Source organism: Hippocampus comes, unplaced genomic scaffold (genome assembly GCF_001891065.2).
Source record: "Hippocampus comes isolate QL1 unplaced genomic scaffold, H_comes_QL1_v1.1 scaffold45, whole genome shotgun sequence".
In the NCBI taxonomy this organism is placed as follows: domain Eukaryota; kingdom Metazoa; phylum Chordata; class Actinopteri; order Syngnathiformes; family Syngnathidae; genus Hippocampus; species Hippocampus comes.
The window spans coordinates 1,366,789-1,388,810 of record NW_017805783.1 but is presented as its reverse complement, the minus strand read 5'-3'; the positions used below and the strand labels follow the sequence as shown (position 1 = coordinate 1,388,810).

General features: G+C 41.1%; 1 protein-coding gene across 1 annotated transcript; it reads right to left on the bottom strand.

The window, feature by feature from the left end:
• Positions 1 to 447: 447 nt before the first annotated feature.
• On the bottom strand, positions 448 to 21,265 carry specc1la (sperm antigen with calponin homology and coiled-coil domains 1-like a). Its single transcript, XM_019885122.1, has 16 exons — positions 21,029 to 21,265; positions 15,962 to 16,124; positions 15,725 to 15,863; positions 13,277 to 14,901; positions 12,850 to 13,057; positions 11,431 to 11,504; positions 10,432 to 10,607; positions 10,035 to 10,198; positions 9,694 to 9,815; positions 8,632 to 8,722; positions 7,130 to 7,219; positions 6,880 to 7,039; positions 6,685 to 6,787; positions 5,391 to 5,507; positions 5,237 to 5,296; positions 448 to 3,718 (listed from the first exon to the last, which is right to left on the bottom strand). The coding sequence occupies exons 2-16, from the start codon at positions 16,085 to 16,087 to the stop codon at positions 3,629 to 3,631; spliced, it is 3,345 nt and encodes a 1,114-aa protein (XP_019740681.1). The 5' UTR covers positions 16,088 to 16,124; positions 21,029 to 21,265; the 3' UTR covers positions 448 to 3,628.
• Positions 21,266 to 22,022: the final 757 nt, after the last annotated feature.

The following is a 22,022-nucleotide window of genomic DNA, read 5'->3' as shown; positions in this document are numbered from 1 at the left end:
GATAATGTAACAGCTATTCTCTGAAATGCGTATCTTTGTAATTGCAAATTATGTAGGGATGTCAAATGGCTGTTATTCCAACGTGGTAAATAATTCAATTTCTCACAAAATAATTTCATTAACGCACATAAATAATCTCTATTAGGTTTTTTTTGCATTTCAAATATGTTGTGGTGGTGTACAGCAAAATCATTCAACTGTCCAAACACTTCTAGACTGACTGGACTTGTCGTTGTCTAATGAGATAAAACCTGCAGTAACAATGACACAATGATTGTTGGATTTTAAGAATGAAAAGATTCAATTTTGCAGTCTCTCTCTTGCACGTTTACACACACAAACACACACAATTTAGAGCTCACGCTAGAAGTAAAGATTAGGTACAACATGAATTGTGATCAGAATTGAAAAAAAAACCCCAAACATTCCACACTATTAAAAAAGGAATGAACTGGAAAAGAAAATATTGGATTTATTGGCAACATGAAGTTAAAAAAACAAAAAAAAACAAAACCTAGTCGGTTCAGTGGAATTCTCAGAGCATTTTCAAGTAAACCAAGGCAAGCAAAACATGATGCAGATCCAGTAAAGAACCAAAGCACTGTTCACATTTGCTTTCCTGCTTCGAGAGGCCATCATCACACATGGAAGGCCCTGCAATGCAACGTCTCTTTGCTCACTCTCTAGCTTGCTCTCTCTTTTGTGGCTGAAACATGTGGAGGTGGAATGTAGCGCCCGTGCTGGATTGAGTGTTCATCAGTTGCTCCAAACAAGCAAGCGCAAACATATTTCACTTAGAGCAAGAGAGAGGATCCAATTGTTCCTGTGGCTCCCACACAATCCAGGTGGGAATAATAACACGGAGTTCAGCAATGGAATCGAGCAGTACACTATAAAAGTGTTGGCCCGATGCTTTCAAATGCACTTAAATATCCCACATTTACACATTCCGGTCCACAAAATTGTCGCTGGTGCTAAATGACTGGATGTCTAAGCCGCTGTACAGATGGCAGGGATGCGGGTTTTGCAATAGCATCCAAGATGAAAACAACTACATTGCTATAGATAGCAGCTGGCAGCCTCATCTGACCCAAATCAGCATACACAGTAATGCACACCATACACACTGATCAAATCAATCTGCCTTGCCAAAAGACCTTATTAGTGTTTCTCAAGAGGCACGCTCATCCATTTTCCACACCGTGTGGGAAGAAAACTGCAAGTTTAACGCTCTCAAAAGCTAAACAGTTAAGGCAAGACATGAGCAGGAAGTTGGGGGGTGGCGGGGAAGCTGACCAGGCGTACATGCAAAGCCCTTGGAGCATTTACTCAATATCCATTTTAAGATCCATACGCTAGTACGCTCTGTGTCATTAGTAGATTAATTCAACGCACTAGTAGAACTAGTCATAGAACTACAGTAAAGCACTAGTAATTGTTTTCCTCACCACAATTGTGCCACCGCTGTTCTCCAGGTGCACAATTCAACCTGATACATAAATGAAATTGCTGCACTAGACACAACTAGTTAGACCACGTCTCATGTACCAGTAACCTGCAATAAACGCTTACTTGATATCCAGCCACAGGCCCATGTACTAGGATATGCTTTGTATTCACTTGTAGGACAACTTTGGGATACTGGTAGGCTAACTACTTGTTACTAATGAGGCAAAACTGTGCACTAGTTAACATTTTGACCCTACTTTTGAACCATTATTTAACACTAGTAGCATTTTTTTTTCACTACAAGTGCAGTAAATTAGGACAAAGAGTGTAACGGATGCAAATAATATCAATAAATGCGCAAACGGCTTTTCATAGGTGCAGCGGCCTCTTGTACTGTAACAAATCTTTTCAGATACTCATATATACACACACACACACACACACACACACGCACACAAATAATAATACAGTGATTGGAAAAATCCAAATAAATAAACTCAACATGTAAATTGAGGCACAATTGACACACAGTAGCCAGATAGTCATGTCGCTGGCACAATGGACATCAGTGCCACACCAATGTATACTCAGCATCTCTAAAATAATGTTAAGTCACAGTAGGAAGTTTAACAAACATAATAAAATGTTTTCTAACACGCTGAACATAAAGGGGGAGCATGTAAATGAGCTATTTGTGGACAATTCATCCCATAAATGGGAGAATGAGGCCAATGAGTTGTTAGCTTAGCTTTCATTAAGCACAGTGAAACAGCTAGCCTTCTATATGTGATGTCGGCAAAACGTTAAAAATAATAGCTCTTTGAAAGTTCACATATTCACACATAACGTTGTTGGATAAATGAGATCAAATGTGCGTTAGTGGCCCTCATAAGTGACGGAAGGAGGATCTCCACGGCTTTGCGGTCTTTAGTTTGCTTAGCCTTTTAGCATTGTTGCTAAGCTAAGTAAACAATCCTCAGGCTCTGACTTCATTTTGACAATGCTTCTTCCCAAATGAGTGTACAGTCATCAAATGTGTGACTTAGGAAAAAGCAAAAAAAAAAAAAAAAAAAAAAATTATATCAAGATTCTGGAAACTTTTCATTGTACGTTTTGCTGAGGAAGAGAAGGTCATTTTCTGTGGGAATTAATTTCCAATCATGAATTATTCAATTTCAATTCATTCCAATAGAATTTTCCAGGATCTTGCATAAGTGCTGTCAGCACCGTTAATTTTATCATTCACATCACACCCCAATGCTCACAACCAAACATTATGCAGTGTTAACTTGATATTAAAACCCACACATTAACATATTTCACACCCCTATAACTGAAAACCCAGCAAAAGAATTGGCGCTTGAACGCCTCTTAGTGTGTCGGGCTTTTTTTTTTATGCTTCAAAATGAGAGAGCCCCTCGTAATCAGATATTTGTTACTGTAGCAGAACCCTGTCATACACGGCAACCAGCATAAATTAAGCAAAAAAAAAAAAAAGCCTCTGCAACGTCGGCTACAGTATTGGACCTGATCTTCATCTTCATATGTTGTAGTGAAAAGAAACTCTTCAGGGTTTGGCTCTCAGGAGGTCTGAGCTGGTGTCAGGCATTACTCATCACACAGGCACTTGATCCTCTCAAACAAAGGCATCTGAGACCATACATGAACATCTGGAATACTGCAAAAAAATAAAAATAAAAAAATAAAGCTGCCTGAGCTCTAGTTAAAGGATTGAGGGAATTCCAATTGTGCTGATATGATATGTTACAGATACGTAACCGATGTTGCCTCAATGTATTCACCATCATAATAGGGAAGAGCTGGGCCTCGCACTTGTTTTATTGTTTGCTAATGAGCAAACATCTGGGCAAAGTGTCGAGCAGAATTGCTTGCAAAAGGGAAATGTAGGCAGAAGGCACTGAGGCGTGTTTCTTCAGTGTAAGAAGTCAGCTCATACTTGGTTCACTTCTCAAGGCTTCATCGTGACACTGCATACAGGCAACACTTGCGTGCGAGTGTGTGTTTCCTTTCAGATCGAGGTCTGCTCTTGGTGTTTCAAACTACTGAAAATGACGCTGAACATGCAATGCGGTGGGTGGCGGCGGCGGTATCCAGCGAGGTACAGTTGTGATGTTGGGGTGAAGTTGAGGTGCGGCCCAGTAGCAGCAGCAACCTTTAGTCAGGTCTCAAAGTATTTGTAGATAGCTGTGACGTAAGTCATGACGCTCTGCCAGTCTGGCCTCTCGGTGTGCACCATCTCATTTATGTCCTGCAAAAGCCACAAAATTGACAGTTGAGCGTCAGTGGTTTTGTCAAACGGAATACTACGCAGTTAGCTCAGAGAGTGATTTACAACTACTTTGTCGCGGCACACGAGCGAAAGGTTGTCAGGTGGGGCAAAGAAAATAATCCAATTTCCCTTAATTTGACTGACAAATGTTTTTTATTTCTGACAAATAATGTATTTTTGTTCATCTTTCTGTACCAGGGGGATGTATAGTGAGAGGCAGAACGGCTCTTCCATAAACCGGCAGAAGGTCCATTTAACCTGTGTATCCCCCTATCACCATTCATAAAACAAAATAATGTGCGACATTGCGTTCAACTAAACAGCCCGAACTGCACATTGTGGAAGCATTTGCGAGGAAACTGAGATGAGAAGAGTATTCTTTCAGAATATACCGGCACTCTACACTTTTTGTGACATTATTGTTTGGTGTTGTGCAGTGAGATTTTTTTTTTCGCATGTAAAATATGTGCCTTGGCTAAGTCACTGTCGGGAAACACTGGCTTAGACTACGTCCACATGTTGAAAAGTAATTTCAACATCATCTCCCAAATAAAATCTGGCTCCATGTCCACGCCAAGAAAACATTTGCAGTCTTTCAAATTATGCATTCCAAATCACCGGGTGGGGGTCCGATCGCTTAAAGTCATGTTGTAACCAATTAGAGGGCTTACAAAGCAATACTCAGACTGGGCACAAGGACAACAATAGTGACTTGAGGACAAGTGATTGAAAAAGAACAGATGAACTGAGTTACTTTAAATATCACGTTTGCTTTTTATCAGTCAGTTGAAAGAAATTCAATTATGTTTACGATGGCACTGACATTAAGAACAGCAGCGTTTGAGCTAGTTTGCTCAGCGGCATAAAATTATGCAGTCACGTTGCTCAACAAGCTCAGTTTCCATTGTGCTAAATGTTTTTAAATTTTTTATTCAATTATTCATTTTCGACAGTTTTACATTTATGGCCAACAAGCCCTATTTTTAGGCAGATATTTTCTGTAATTATGACTGCGTGTTTAAATCCAGGTAGGGTCTGGGGGGTACGGAACTACATCACAAATTGAGGACCCCCGAGACTAGAGGCAGTGCGACTTTGACCAACAGAAACAACATGTTTCCCGACTATAAAATAACGGCAATACAAAGTCAACTTAGAACCCTGGCCACAGTTCTCCACAAAATATATTTTCAGTGGTGTGAGGCATTTCCTGTCGAGGCAAAATGAGCGAACATGCTTCCATATTTTCACTGTTAGATATAAAATAGCTGTCTTGTGTAGACTAAATATTTTTTTATCTCTTGCACAAGAGGCATTGATGCTATGGAGCATGTTAGAGTGCTGCCTCTTCCATTAAGTACCCCAGGGGGCTTGACTTGATGGGTGATATAGCAGCATATTACAGATGGTCGCTTTTCTTGATGGGAAGCAGAACATTTTTGTCCCAAAAAACAAACAAACACGTTTTTGTCAAATTCACTTCATATCAAAACTTACTAAAGTGCATTTGATCCCGACACTTTCTGCAGCCTGGAACGCCAAGGTGAAGTTCCTCCTCTGTCATTTAAAAAAAAAAAAAAGACAAACCAACTATTTTTATTTGAGCATTTCGGGGTTTTAAGGATGTGCTTTCCCTCCAATCTGTGCTTGCCTTGTCTTGGCTGGTCAGCTCTTGATAAGGGATGTGGGCCGGCAAGTAGGTGTGAAGCACAGCGCAGAATGCCAGACCATCATTCCAACTACTGCTGAAATTGGTGATGTCAATGTTCTGGAACACATGGCATCTCATCAACATCAAGCAAATCACGCATTTTGGAAACAGAAACAACAGAATATGAATCCATACTCACTCTTAAACTGAATTTATAAAGTTGAGTGGACTTTGGAAGGCAAGGCAATTATTCAAACACAGTCTTGTAAACTAATACGGCTTCTCTTCCAAGCAGACCAATTAAGCGCAGTGCATTTTAGGTTCATCCAGAGATTGCACGCAGAAGCCAAATATTCCCTGACTGTATTGTAATTTGCCGAAAGTGAAACACAAGAGGCAAAAAGATGAGTGTGGATGTCACCATAGCAACAGTTTCATGTGAGCCAGATATTTCTTCATTAAAGCGAGAAATATAAGGCGCAGCACATGATAGAATAATGGTGATGGTGAGGATGTTTTGACTTCTTTCCTGAATGCCGACAGCATTAAACATTAAAGGGTCACGAAAAACAAACAAACTCATTTATTTGACTTTACCGGTCATTTCAAAGCACAAAAACCACAAGCGTTATTGTCCACTAGACTGTATTAGATCGTGCTACGCGTCATGTTTTTTGTCAAGTCACTTTGCTCAATATCGAGCACTTCCTGGAGAGGACCTCAGGTGCACCGCGCCATGACACCCATAACTCTCCGAATCATTATCTCCCTTAAGAAGTCGGCTAATACAGAAATGCTTATTATACCTGCTGCACGTCAGGCAAAAATGAGGCAACTTAACCACACGCAGCAACATATTTGATCATGCCGTGATCTCAGACTTGGTCTCTACTGTCTTGCTCAATTCTGTCACAGCACAAAACCGATTTATCATTTTGCTATCGACTTTAAAATACCGTACATTTAACGAAAGCACATTTTACTTGGACTTTACAGAAAAACAGATGTTTACTCAGCAAAACCCCAAATTGCTGTTGCATGAGTAAGAATTAAAGTTTGACTGCCTGTAAAAAGGCAGTCAAAATATCAGTTTGTCCTCTGAATAATCCTTTTACACAGGGACATGATCCTAAACCTGCTCTATATGTTAAGTACCTTGAAATAGCCATTGTGTGATTTTACTTTGGCCCGATTCCCAAATTCCAAAATGCATTAAAAAAAAAAAAAAAGAAAAAAAACCCAAAACAATCATTCTTGAATCACATTGGGTGGTTTCCGGGACCACCTAACCTACTTGATAGCCCTCGGTTTTCTTCTGGCACCATTTCAGCAGAGCGTTTCTCTTGGAGCCTCCATACTCTCTGGCCAGTGCAGATAGTGGGTCCTTTCGTTCCTCTCTTTCAAGAAAAACAACAGAGTTCGGAGTGTGCTTGCTTAGGAACCTTTCTTTCGTTTGTAAGCCTTTGACAAGATGTGGTTAAGTTTGTACCTTAGACGGCTACGCGCCGTGGGAGTGACGGAGGCCGTGGGAGAGGCGGAGGACATTGAGAGAGGAGAAGAGGCGGCACTCATGACCATCAGCGACGATGAGGAGCCTCCGTCTTGGGCTGTCATGTCCCTCTTTATCTCTTCACTACTCCGGCGGGACACTGCTTAAGAACATGCGCGAAAGATTGATTCCTGGAAAAAGTATACCGACGATATGGTTAAATGTGCACCGTCTGAATACATTATTCAACCTGAAATTGTCTTGGTGGAATCCATGTTGGAGACCCTTTGGAGGACAGAAGGCGGTCGACTGGCTGGGGCTCCTCTGAGAAGGTGCTCAGCTGTAAAGACAAAATTATTTGTATTTTTATTGCTGACATAAATTACTGTTTAAGAGCTCAGTAAATAGTCACATTCAAATTCCACTGAGTGTACAGAATACCAACAATTAGTAGCAACTCCCAGGCCGAATCAAACAAAGGCTTTGGCCCTCGTACACACTATTCACATCAAACACTTGCCAGTAAGAGGACTGAGTAAAGTTCGAAGGATGTAGAGGTTCATAATACCACTCTAGCCAGAACGAATGCAGTAACTGGAATCTGAAGTCAGTGTGAAAGTAAACCAGCCATGAATTAAATCCCCAAACGGTCTCTTACTTTGCGTAATGAGTCAGTCCTTCATAGTCATGACAATAAATTACAAATGAGAGGCTTTCTGTTCAAACCTGCGATTGATACATTAACCCTTTCATGCACGCTGTAACCTGATAACATGATTAGCTGTCTACTGTGGTAACCGCTATCCCTGAAATTGTTAACATACTCCTGAGCTTGTCATGATTATAAGTACACAGACTTAAGTATGTGGCATTTTAAGCAATCATACAGGATGGACTGTATCTGTATTTTCTCTTCAAAATCATTTTGATGAGGCACTGGCTTGTGACACCAAGAACAGGATCAAAGTCATTGCCATGGCCAAATACTCTAGTGCAGTGGTTCTTAACCTTGTTCGAGGTACCGAACTCAACCGGTTCTGAGACTGATTCACCAAACCCTGGTTAAGAACCACTGCTCTAGTGGTTGATAATATTCATGACTCGTTAGCTATGTCAGTTATCAAACGCACACTAAACTGCTGTTGATTTGTAGATACTGTATCATGATGGCTTGAAAAGAAATTACCTTCCACATAGATTAGGACGAAAACTAACTGCTACTTGATGTGAAGACAGGCTGTGTGTGTGTTTTTTTTTTAACCCAAAACAATGACACAGTTCCAACATTCAGTATTCTAAAAGCTGAGAAGAACTAGCAGTATTGAAATAGTGTCTGTAGTTGTGTTTTAAAAACCCACACACCATGTGTCAGACTACCCTGACCACGGAAACACAAACTGTATATGAGATACAAAAAGGAGGAAACATCAAATCACCAATAACATGGACAGTGTCACTTTTGTTTACAAAACATTTGGCTACTGAAGGGAAATTGTAAACATTATCATCACTTGAGCAAGATTTTCTCAGGAAGCTCAATAAGTCATTGTGTTTTCCTAACACACTACCGAATGGCAACTACTGCTTATTTCTCAATGCGAGGTGTGCAATAATATTAATGTTGTTAATTACTATTGCTTGTTACTTGCCAAGCAATGGTACATTAAGGTGCCGTGTGCCCTCAAAAGACGTTACATGATTCGATTTTGAAAGCAACCGACTCCTGAAATGTGGTACAATAAAGAATATTACATGACAGGGAGATGTCGGAATAGCTGGTCCTCTTGTCACTGAGGGGGGATAGCGTCTTGGGAGCTGACAGCGATGTGGATACAGAGTGCCTCTGAAAAAGAACGGAGAGTCTTGATCAAGTTAAGTCAGGGGTGTCAAACTCATTTCACATTGTGGGCCACATACGGCCTCTGTAGATGTCAAGTGGGACAGACCATTAAAATGATACCATACTCTGCTATATATAACCAAAATAATATGTCTTTCCTTTGTTTTGTCTAAAGAAGCACAAGAACATTAGGAAAATACTCAAATGTATTAATGAACCTATCTTTTGCAAAAGATTTCATGAAGCATCGTAGATTTCCTTAGACAAATGTGCAATTTACTTTGATCATTCACATCTATGCATTGCAACTGATCCCACTGATTGTACAAAGGCACAAAACAAGTAATTGGTATTGAAAAATATAGTAATGCACTTTAAGATTAAATGAGATTTATAAAGAAAGGAATTTTGAAACCATTTACACATGTGCATATACAATCTAAATTTAATCCCTGCCTATACCTTACAAACTAAGGACAGTGGTATTAAATGTGTAAAGAATAAAGTATTCACATATCCTTGATAGCGTCTGCTGTGTTGGGTCTGTCTCAGTGACAGACTGAGACTGCGGGTTGTCTTTTTCTCTGATCAAAACACTCCATGAATTGCACCTTATTAAAAATATTAATCCCGTGTCTTTAATGCATTTTTTCACTTTTAAATGATCCTGTGGGCCTGATCGAACCTCCTAGGGAGCCGGTTCCGGCCTGTTTGACACCACCGAGTTAAGTGCTCTCCAATATACAAATTTAGTTTTCTTTATCACACAAACAATAAGACCTCAATGCTAGTAGAAGTGTCTACCTAACAAGGGAGGCCTATTCCATATTAGGCAGTATCAGAACAGGCCAAAAAAAACCCAGTTTTTTAAAATTGCAGATACGTTGAAATGCATCGCATCACTTTTTTGATGGATTTATGTTTGGCTTTCAGTTCCATTTACAGAAAATATAGTTGGAAAACTTTGCCTATACCTGTATAGGTGAGACAGCAGCAGCCGGAGGAGTCTTCATTGGACTAGGACTGAGAGGGGTGCGTGGTAGTGGAGCAGCTGACGCTGTTGGAGTCACAGTGGCAGTACTGGAAGGTGGTGGTGCTTGAAGTTCCAAGAACAAAGTTAGTTGCTTGGAGCTCTGCTTAAATGTGGCTAAAATTTACTATGATACAGCATGTCAGGAGTGGATCGTCAGCTTTGGGGACATTTTGACAAGAAAATGCAGTCCCCAACACCAATTTTTTTTTAAAGAGGATTGGAGAGCAACGCATGAACAAACGATCAGGAAAAATTGTTGTTGATGCAAATTGTGCTACCTACCTTGCGAGGCACTGTCGAAGCTCTTGATGAGTGTTTTAACAGTTGGTGAAGGCTCGGAAGAGGTGGAAGATCGACGACTCAGACCCATCCCCTGTCTGAGTGCGGCCAAGTCCCTCTCCACTGCATTCATATAGTTATACACTCGGCCTCTCTCCTCCTCTTGTCTGGAAAAATATATAAGCATACTCTACATAATATCAACAGCATACTCAGACAATAGAAAAATAGCCAAAGACTTCAATATTTCGTGAATGGAAGGCAATAATAATAATAATAATAATGTCTTTACTGTTTTTTTTTTTGGTGAGACGAATGAGTGATGGTGTCGCTAAACGGTAGTTGAATATCCAAGAAGCCCAAATCTGTCCAATAGTTTTGTTTTTTTTCTGTGACTTACTTGCGGCTCTTGACCTCATCCAGCTCCTTGCTCAGCTTGTCATTCTTCTCCAAGGCCTCCTGCAGTCGGCGCCGCAGGTCTCCAATCTCTTCCTGCGCTTCTGACTTGATATCATTAGCAATGACCACAGCTGTCTGCAGGTCTGCTTGGAACTGACGCCACTCCATCGACTCCTCCTGTGAGGCAAGTGACATTTAACATCTTTACGTGGGCAGTAATGCAGATACACCTGTAAACTGCGGCTCTTTCCCTTGTCTCGCATAAAGTATCTTAGTGTTATGTTCGAGATAACCTTTTTTTTGTTATGAGATATATAAAATTAAGTTCAGTGCTTAAACTGGAAGTCAACCCAAACATTTTCTTCACAATATGTTCTATGCGCCTTCATTCGTCAAAACACGTCATTCTGGCTATAATTGCATTTGTTCAATACGGATTAAGCAGCAAAATCCACCCATTTTTAGCCACCTCAGGGGGCGGACATTTTAACGGCTCACCTGTTTTCTGAAGTTGAGCCATGATTGTTTCGTTACATGAGCCCTGAGCAGCTGTAATGTCATTTTCACTCGACAGAAATTGTCAAAATGTCTGCTCGCTGAGATGGCTAAATATGGCTGGATTTCTATGGGTGGATCCTGTTAAATACACATTTATCACTGGGAAAAGGGAAGAATGTTTGTCCAATCACATGGAAATGCTAATGATGTGAGGATTCCAAAAGATTGATTGCATTGTTTGTGACCCCCTTCCCCCCAAAAATGATTTCACAAACTCTTCACTAGTCCTCCTCTTAACATGGATTTATTCTCATAATATTACACGTTTATCCCCAAATAAAAGATGGCCTTTTCTCGTAAGAGTATAACTTTGTTCTCATCACAGTACAATGTCATTCTTGTACGATTTCAACTCAGAAAGGTCATAATGATATGCTAAATGAAAATAATTGTGTCCTCACTATTTGCCATTTAGATACCAGTCAAAGGTGAACTGACTTACCCTGAGTCTGCGATGAAGGATCTTTATCTCTCGTTCCATGTCATGCTTCTGGTCCTGTAGCTTCTTTACGGAGTCTGTAAAAGAAAGTGTCGGTTAATACATTGAATGAGCTGGCCATACAATACACAAGATATCGAAATTAGGCTTGACAGACACAACGGGGTGCTATGGTGTGTCGTTCTACCACAAGGGAAACTTTGGGGATTGCGTGTGCAACATTTGGGTTGATCAGTGTGAGAGTTACCAGTGTGAATGAAAACCTCATATTTGTGAAAGTCACAGTGCAGCATGTGTACTTAAAACTATTTATCAAATAAATACTATAGTCCTCAAGAGCAAAGGCAAGCATCGGCATCCTGCTCGTTTGCAGTTAGGCGAGGAATTTAACGACAACTTCAGCCCAGCTAATATGCAACATAAACAGACCACCCTTATCTCTCCGTAGCCACAAGCTGCTGCTTTGCACAAACAATACACTGCGTCTCGCTGAGTGCTCTGTCGACAGCCTTCTACCACATGCTTGGTCCTGACACATACCATACTGTAGTAGAATACTCTTTATAGAAAGTTAGTAAATTACTTCCAGATTTTCTCTTTTCATTCTTGCGGATTGAGACAGCACAGCAACTCCACTCCTCGTTTCATCTCAAGTCTTTGCTCTCACAGTAAAAAAAAAAAAAAAAAAAAAAAAAAAAAACCCAACAGCAGTTCAGTTTAGAATCAATAAAAAAAAAAAACAAAAAACAAAAAAAACAAAAAAACCCCAACGGCAGTTCAGTTTAGAATCAAGATTGTATATAGCATCCTTTATTTGGCCTTTTAACCGCAAATTATTTTTTACGCTCCTGTATGGTTCTGATAATCTTGTCTAGTTTGCGGCGCTCTCTCTCTCGTGGATGCCATTAAGTTCACAAGAAACCCTGCAGTGTATTTGAAAAAAAAAAAAAACATTATTGTGGTTTGTTCTTTCTTCCACTGACAAACTTGTTTTAGGGTCAATGAAAGCAGGAGTTTCTCTTTGAAATTGGCCACATGGATACTAGTCCCAAGTCTGTTTTCATGGATGGAATGTTGATGGGCAAAATAGCATTTTTTTGGCTTATCTCCTTAAAAACCACCTCAACATTTTGTGACATTATTACATTTTAAAACTAGAATATCACTCAGTAGAAAGCCAACCACTGCCAAGTTTCTACTTGAAAGAAAAAACTCGTAACATGCCATGTACTTGTGTTTATCTTATCACATTATGGTAAGTAGCAATTTCTGCAATCAGCCGCACGCACTGACTCTCAAGGCTAATGTAGTCGGCTGGACCTTGATTACAGATCGCACACTGTGTAAGAAACAAACAAACAAAAAACACACACACATGATGTTGCATCAATGTGTGTGAGTGCGTGAGCGCAGGGTTCTTACTCTCAAGGTCGGTGATGATGAGGTTGTCATGTAGTTTCAGTGCTCGGTGCTGCTCCACTTCGTCTTCCAGCTCAAAGATGGTTTCCTTCATGTCGACGATCTCCGTCTCCTTCTCCTGCAGCTCCACACGCTGTTTCTCCAGCACGTGCGCTTGCTCAGCCATCTGCTGCTGCACCTGCTGCTGGAAGTCTCTGTATTCCCTGTCAAGCTGCTCACACAGAAAAACGGACTTCAACTCATTAAAACATCAACAATGGGTTCATTAGTCGTACTCCAACGGTGTTAAACAGATTCTTTCTATCCGTGCTGGTGAGGAGGAAGAACATATTTTTGAATCACCAAGGTAAAAGATGAACATGGATTTTCTTGGCACTACTGACTATAAGTCGAAGCCTTCATAATTAGCCTTCATCTATGTCAAACTTACCTTATTCAGAGTATCCTGCAGTAGGGCAAGGTCACTGTGAGCTTGTTCCAGCTCATCCTGCAACTTCGCGGCCTTGGCCTCAGCCTCCTCCTTCCCCTGTCGCGCACTTTCCAAAAGCTGGCAGATATCATTTTTGTCCCCCGCTGTATGCAGAGAGTAGAGCTCAGCAACCCTCTGCCTCTCCTGGTCCAACTGGGCTCGGCAGCGGCTCAGCTCCGCCTGGTCACTGCTCACTGCCGCTTTATATTCCTCAAGCGCAGCTGCCATGGCTGCCCGTTCTTGTCGCTCCGAGTCCATGACGCGCTCCATTTGGTGGTTCCTTTCCTTCAGGGCTCCAATCACCTCTTGGGCTTCGGCGTTGTCCTGCTCCGCCATCTTCAAAGTGTTGGACAAGTGCTGTTGCACCCCCAGCAGCTGCTCTCTCTCAAAGCGGGCGTTATCCGCCAGGTCGGCATAGCGCTGCTCCAGCTCCATGTAGCGCCCGCTCTTGATGTCCTCCTCGAGCACGTACGAGACATGATGCTCGTCCAGCAAGGAGCGCAGGTACTCTATCTGTCGACCGTACAGCTCCAGCTTGTCGCTCTGCTGGCACAACGAGTCCATGAGGATGACTTTCTCCTCGCCGAGCCGCTCGTTCTCCCCGTTCAACTCTTGGGTGATTTGCTGCAGATCAGCCAGCTCCTGCAATGTGGCCTGCAGCTCCTCAGCGGTACTATGCTGGTTCTCTTCCATCTGATGGATGCGCTCCGTAAGACAGGCGACTGACACCTCGCTGGCATTTCCACTGCTGCCCCTCCGTGAACGCTCTCTGCTGGGAGCAGACTCGCATTCGGAGGATGAGGAGGCTCCCGAGGGGGCGTCCAGCGCATCGTCGCTGGAGGTGACAGCCTGATAGACCTCACTGGATTCGCTGTCCAGATTGTCCACTGACCCACCGTGCTGTTGACCACTGAGTAGATCCTCCAAGGAACCAGGGGCCGACCCCTCCACTGAGGAAGTCAGGGTGGCTCCGCCCTCACTCTGCCCACCGCCAGCCGCCAAGTCAGGGCTGACGGATGGGTAGTTCAGTAACTTGTCAGAACCATCCAGCCTCTGCTCCAGAGAGAATCCCAGCGCATTGAGACGGTCCTTGAGCATTCGATTCTCGCTCTTCAGCAGGTTGAGCTCCTCTCTGATAGCCTGGTTCTGCTCTTGTAACAAAAGCAGAGTGGACTCGACGTCAGCTGCTGTGATGGCCGAGACATGCGGCTTCTCCCCCTCCTCAGCCTCTTCCTGCAGGGGCGAGTCCTTTCTTTCCATGCCAAGCTGGACCCTCATGTCTCTCAGTTCATTGCGAAGGTGTAGAATCTCCACATCTTTGCTCTTTGCGAGTCCAAGGAGGTCGTTGACTTTTGTCTCCAATGCCACCTTATCACTGATCTGGCCATCTGATTTTGACTTGCTCATACGGCTCTCGGACTCCGTCAGGATCTGGCTGCGAGAGCGCTTCCCCGAGGCTGCATCGCCTGCTGCTGTCCCTGAGACCAGCTGCTTCTTATTAGCTGACGTCCTGGATGTCCGAAGACGGTCTCGTGAAGAATTTGGCTCTTTTGTAGTTGATGATGTCATACGCTTGGTTGAGGAAACTAATTTATAGACAAAAAAAAAAGATATAATATTGTTACATGTTTCACAAAACAAAAACAGGCAAATTGAATTCAAACCAATGTATCCTGAATTTTTTTTCCAGCAACTTTCCAACGTGAACAAGGCACACTAGTAACACTTGGTTAATGTCGGCTTGTGAACAGTGCATGTAGGATGCGTGCATGTTCAGGAGTTGCTTTGGTCAGGGAGGCGGGTGAGTGGGGGGGAGTAGTGAACTGAGGCAACAATCAACATTGAATCTGGTCCTGTTTACACTAAAGGAAAGCAGTTTGTTTCGCATTTTGTCCCCTATTGTACATGATATGAACTGAATATGAACTTAAAATCAATGTTCATAACGGCCCGTAATGTATTTTTTTTTTTTTAATTTATTCATTTATTCATTTATTTATTTATTTTTTACATCTCCTCAATTGTAAATGTTATGTGACTTCATAAACAGCTCCCAGAGGGCTACCATCACTATAATTTGGTCGATGATTAAAAACACATTTGACACCACTGAAGTAAATAAAGGGTTAACTCCGCACGCACATGGTGACCACCAGGTACTTTTGGACACTGCAAAACAAAACTCACTTTGGGCTCCTCCAGTCATTGCTGCAAATTGAAAATTAGAGGACGAATCTCGGGCTCCTGTCAATCATTGGACATTGGAATCATCAGCACTTTTCTCCCCATTACAAGGCAAAGAGGATAAATATGAGGAAGACCACAGAATCAGCAATTGATGTGTAACGAGGGGGAAGCGATATATACGTATCTGTTGTTTAGACTAGAGCAGCACATTATAATACACACCTGCTGGTGCTTTTTGCTTGTTGTCACCGGTGCTAGCAGTGGTCCCGACTGAGGCAGTTCTCTTGGTTTTGCTGACAGCATTACTTGATGCGGGAGTCCCTCCAGCCATTGCCGCTAAAAGATCATCATTGCTTTTCACCTGAGAACGCAAACAGAAGAAAAAGAACATTCAGATACACACAGTAAAACAGCTGCTTTTACAAAAAAGCTGCCATGAAGTAAGATGATGCTTCTTACCTTTGGCAGAGGTGCGGCACTGTTACTCTTGGCTGCAGGCTTTCCGGTGCCAGTGGTAGATGGGGCTTCTGCCTTCCCTCGATCAGTACTCGCCTTACTCACCACAGGCCGCACTGACTTCTTCATACTGAGTTCTCGGGTGCCGAAACATTTACAGCTCAGTCTGCGCACACAGGAGGGAGGAGAAAGGTGATGCGTGTCAGAATTTAGGGCTATCACCGCACTTTTCCATAGGAGAATTCTTTCCATAAAAGACATTCCGAAAACGTGAAGAATGAACACATAACTGACAGCAGGCTCAACAGATTTGCTTTCTAACTTGAGCACGAGATCAAATATGGTCATCTCTGCCATGATTATTTCTTGAAAAAAAATATCAGCTCTGACAAAATGTTTTGTGTTCTGATGTCTGCCAAGAGACTTGAAACTTCTCACAAAAAGTAAAGCTGTTGGATTCTGATCGGGACATGCCAAGACACTAGAACATATAAGAAATGTTTCAGTTTGTAAAATTCTACAAGATGGTTATCGCATGTTTGCAAAAGTCCATATAACATTACCGTGGTTGGGTTGAACTGCATAATTATTATGTCAAACGACAAAAAAAATCTGCATCCGAGTGGAAGCAACGTGTTGACTTCAAAGGAAGGTTTTATTGTGTTTCATGGTAGGAAATTCAAGCAAATGATGGGGAGTAATAAATGGGAATCATGTTAATTTAAAAAAAAAAGATGGGTGTTAAAAAAACTATTGGGAGCAACACTCTAATTTCTACAACAACTTATGAACATGGCAATGGCTGAAATGTTGATCCCGGCTATATTGACAGCACTCGTCTTGCAAGAAAACTTGCAGGACATTGTGTTGTGCAGGGTTTCCATCCAGGTCTGAGGAGAACCTCATTTGATGCCATGATAGCCAGAAACGTTATTTGGGACACAGCTGGAAGCAAAGAGTAAGTACTTTAGCACAGATTTGGATGTATTTGTGCACAAAGTCTTTTAAAAGGAAAAAGTGTGTCGAAGTTATTTATTTTAGAAAGGAAGCCCCTCAACAATCAATCTTAAACTCTGTTCTGTTTTTTTTTCTCGGAGAATATGTTTTTTGTGTGTGTGTGTGTGTGTGTGTGTGTGTGTGTGTGTGTGTGTGTGTGTAAAGTAGACTGTGTAACCAGCTTGAACTGTTTAATAAACAGTTAAGATAAGACTCACTGACTGGGAGCTATCTTAGTCACAGCTCGTACAAACAAGATGAAACAAAATTGGATATCTGAAGAAAGAAAACAAGGAGCAGGTGTGGTTAACATATCAAATTTCACAATCACAATGGACGTGACGAGGAAAACCGTAGGACTTGATGTTCAAACTATGAAAACATTGTTCAACTATTGCTGAGACTAAATACAAGTCACAAGGCACCAGATTGTTGACAAGTGAGTGTGGGAGTGTACAAACAGAGGGAATAATCTTTGTGACCTCCTGGGTCAGTCAATTCAAAAACACAACTCTTTTTCAATTTCGATTCGATTTGTTTCTCGTCTGTGGCACGTGTGTATTTAAAGTTACATCGTTTTGGACAATGGCAGGTATTTTAATAATTTTGACTCTTGAAATATAACGGATCAGAAACAACAACTAGGACCGCAACTGCTATTTTGATAATCAAAATCGGGCTTTTTTTTCCAAGACATGTTGATCATTATCCAAAGTAAAAGTATTTTGCCTAGACACAAAGATAACCATTCTGCCCTCTTTTAGGGAAGATGACAAAAATCAGAGATTTACTAAGAGGGGATGAAATTCCAGGGATTTGGACAATTTAAAGTTAAATAAGGTCTCCAAACTATTAATCAAACATCAAATTTGTTGATGTTAAATTTGTTAATTGATTGGTTGTCCATTAATTGATTGTTGTACCTATAAAAATAACCATGACATGTCTGAAGTACTGTATTAGTTTTATTCAGGAAGCTTCATAAAAATATGGCATTTGCCAGAGTTGGAACTACTTGATATTCTGCTCAAATAAATGTACTATTATGTAGATGAAATTGCAGAACTGAAAACTATAGCTTCAGAGAACAGTACAGATTACCGAACAACAGCTAGGAACTGTCAACTATTTACTGCAAAAAAAAACCCAATTAATAATAATAAAATAAAAAATAAATAGTAGCTAGTGGCTCAGCTGTAGGGACTTGGAACTGGAATGTCACAGTTCAAGTTTTGTGACAAAAAAAAAAAAAAAAGCATGCCAACTAGTTGTTGGCATGATGATTGTTTGCTCTCCAACTGCTGGTGAGATGCCCTTGGGCAAGACAAGAAAAATGTTCAAATGTTCTGGAAACAAATTCTTAGGGCAGTTGAAGCCAAAGGACAGCATGTGTCAGAATGACGCTGAGAGAAAAATACTGGATGAAGTTCAAAGCTCAAAGCAGACCACATCATGTTTCAAATATGGTGGGTACAGTCTTGTGGCATGGGCAATTACTATAATCTTGCAACAGTTTCAAGTCACAGAGCCATCTTTTATTCAAGGTACAGTAGAAGGCACTGCACATGATGCTAATACTGGGTAAATACTAATTTTTAAATAAATATTAGACTTACTACAACATTAACAATTCAATAGACAACTGAACGTTTACATACATGGGCAATCCCAACATTTAACGTCTCAAGTTTGCCTCACACACACACATACATACGAATGTACGTGCGTGCGTGCGTAACATGTTCTTTTTATTTGCAAAGTTCTTCATCATCCTTTTGTCAATATTAGCATGAAGTGTGTTGAATTGACACTCCGGGTTGCCATGGAAAAAGATCAGTGTGGGAAACAGGAAATCCCTGTGTTCCTCTTCAAAATAGAAAATTCCCCATATTCAAATAAGATGTCCCAAAATAAGTCTTATGCTCTTCTTTTTCATATTTCTGCTATGCTTTTGTCTAAATTGGTGACCAACAATAAACAAACTAGCAAGTTGCATCTGTGCTTGTACTGAATACAACTACGCCAGATATTTTTCATGGTACAAAGACAGATTTAGCAGCAATGTCGACCCCCCCATCCCCAAACCACCACAAATAAAAACAAACAAACAAACAAAACCCGATTTTTAGTATTACGTATTGCTGAAAGTTGAAAGCCGAGGGACTGAGTTAAGTTAAATTGACTGACGGACAAATGAGCCAAACTAGAACTGGACAGCTCATGAACAGTGTTGGATTTTGATAGTCATGAATAAGGGACTGACTGAGAAAGAAAGATGAGAGTTAAAAGAAGACAAACGAGGACCTGCCAAAGATAGTAGTCTTGTAATTGCTCATAAAGACCCCTTTTGCTGCGTTCTTTCCTTATTGAAGCTTCAGCAGCGGGGAGGCACTTCCTTGCCATAACAAGAGCTTCCTGTGATGGCGTCTCCAAAGAAACAACCTTACAAGGCAGACTGTGTGCTTGTGGACAAGCAGGCACCAGCCTGCTTGAGAGAGAACAGACACTATTAAAGTTTCAAGTCACATGCTGTAAAACATGCCTGAATTCTGATACAAAAGATCAACACCTAAGTAACTATAAATTATTCCTGACTGACCTTATATGAAAAAAAAAAGAAATAATTAAACTGTATACTCAGAACTAAAACATCCTTTACAGCACAACAATCCCCCTTTTTCTGTGCGGTGCTGAATTGTTATGCTATGTCCATGGGTGTCTGGAAATAACATTTCATTTTGCTCTTGTTTCATGTCATTGGAGAACACACACACACACACACACACACACACACACACACACACACACACACACACACACTTTATTCAGCGAATCAATACTCAGGTAAAGTCATTCACAAAATAAATATCCTCCGAATCAAGCTAAAGACTCATATGAAAAGGCTGTGAAAGAAACCTCTTTTCAACTACCAGGAAAGTTCAAAAACATCTCATGGTTAAAAATAAAGACAGAGAGGGATCTGTGTGTGTTAAACAGGGGTGTCAGCAAAACGGCCTTAGGATCCCATATAACATCAGTTCCTCTGCTCATTTATTTCAATATATGAGCAAGCACACCTTTAATATTAGGCACACCCACAACATTAGCATCACAGCTAACGCCACTATTATCTCCGTGTAAATCGAATGGTCAAACGCATGCTTTAATGACAACCTATTTGCTTTCCAATAATTAATGATACCCGGAACACGTATTACATATTTTAGTTTCAAGGCAAATGACCATATAAAGCCAATGAGGGTAGTACTCCATCGAGCCAGTCAACTATAGGGTAAGGCACGCTGGGAATTTCAGTAATTTAGCTTCCTGTTTGTACAATAGCTTTCAAAACAAAATCACCGAAACACCCAAATACTTAGCTCCCACATTTTAATGGAAGCGTGATTTTAACATACGCTTGGGTTGCACTCAACTGGTTCAAATTGGCTGAAATGCTACAAGCAAAGTACTCATACTCAGTAGTCAGTAGTAGTGACAGCTCTACTGTAAATGTGCCGACTGGTAATGAAAGTATTTTATTACAACTTGTTTGCAAAGTTAGGGTAACTCTAACAATGACCGAAACTAGGACCAAAACTAAAGCTGAATGGTTTGCTGTCAAAATGAATGGCATTGTAGTGATGCGAGGATCACGAATGACTTAAAACAATTGAAATATCACGCCACACAATTGGGCATCTACGCAGATCAACTAACGTAATACACATGGCACAGTTTTTCCCACAGAAATAGTTGCGTAGCTATCCTTCAGAGTAGCTTATTTTGAAGTAATTCCCAGGACACATCCAAGCTATATTTTCTCGAACAACACATTGTTCTAAAAATGTGGATGACTGTTGAAAACATCACTTTAACACTGTTTAAACGAACGGCGCTAACACACGGAGATCCGCGGAGATAAATGTGAACTGAGTGTGTACACCCAGCCATTAATTTGAGCTCAGTTCAACTGTGACAATGCTAAGGTTGCTAAAAGCTATCGTGAAGCTAACGACGTTAGCATAGCCGGCAAACAAGCAGCACTCTACACACTAAAAGAGAAAAGGTGCAAACCTGCGTTTCCTCTACATTCCTACTTTGATGGATTGTTAAATGTCCGATGGAAGCGCGATGGCGGTGGCGCGCCGGTTGTTAATCCTACCCAAAGTAGGCAGGCGGGCAGCATCAGTTTTGGAAGTCAGCTCGCTTCTGCTGACAGCAGCGAGATGATCCTCTGCACCCTCTTCTGGTTGCATCTGCATCACCTCAGCATCACGCCTCGCCAACGGGGACACTGCACTGCACGTTTCCTCTCGTTTGCATTTTAGCAGGTTTAAATAATCGGCGTTTCATGTACTTAGACTCTTTTTCTCTATATATTTATCAATCATATGCTAGTCTGCGTTGCATCTCATTGTCCTGCACTGTATCCATTGCCCTCAAATGCTGCGGTGGGAAGTAACGAAGTACAAATACTTACTGAAGCAGACGCACACGCAAACAACAGTTACTTCATGTAAATTTAGCATTTTTTTGTAACTTAAATCACAACGTTAGTAAAGCTTGTATATGCTTGTCACCCCTTCTTTTTATTATGAACACTGCTGTATGTAATTTAATAGAAGGGAAACTGTTGTGTGCATTCACGTTTTTGTGCCAAGATATCAAAATTGGTAGTGAATATAATTTTAACTTTTGTGTTTAAGTATACCATCTACTCCTATCAAAGCGTAGTGCTATTATAATTAACCTTTATTTATAAAGGCTAAAACACTATGAAGAAAAAAAAATGTTTTATTCAGTCATGCTTGAATGTAAGTAATTCACACACATTACTATGTACTGTGTTAGATCAGGCTTCTTGGTGTTCTTGCTTTGCTACGTACTGTTTTAATCAGCATCATATTCCCAGGAATGTGTGGATTAAATGATAAACGTCACAGGAGGGAGACTGGACCACCAAAGATTCAGTTGAGAGAGGGGTGTTGTTATATACTCTTGTTAGAATTAGTGCAAACACCCTTGGTCGACCATATACACAAGTTAAGAAAGTGCAAGGATTATCAAC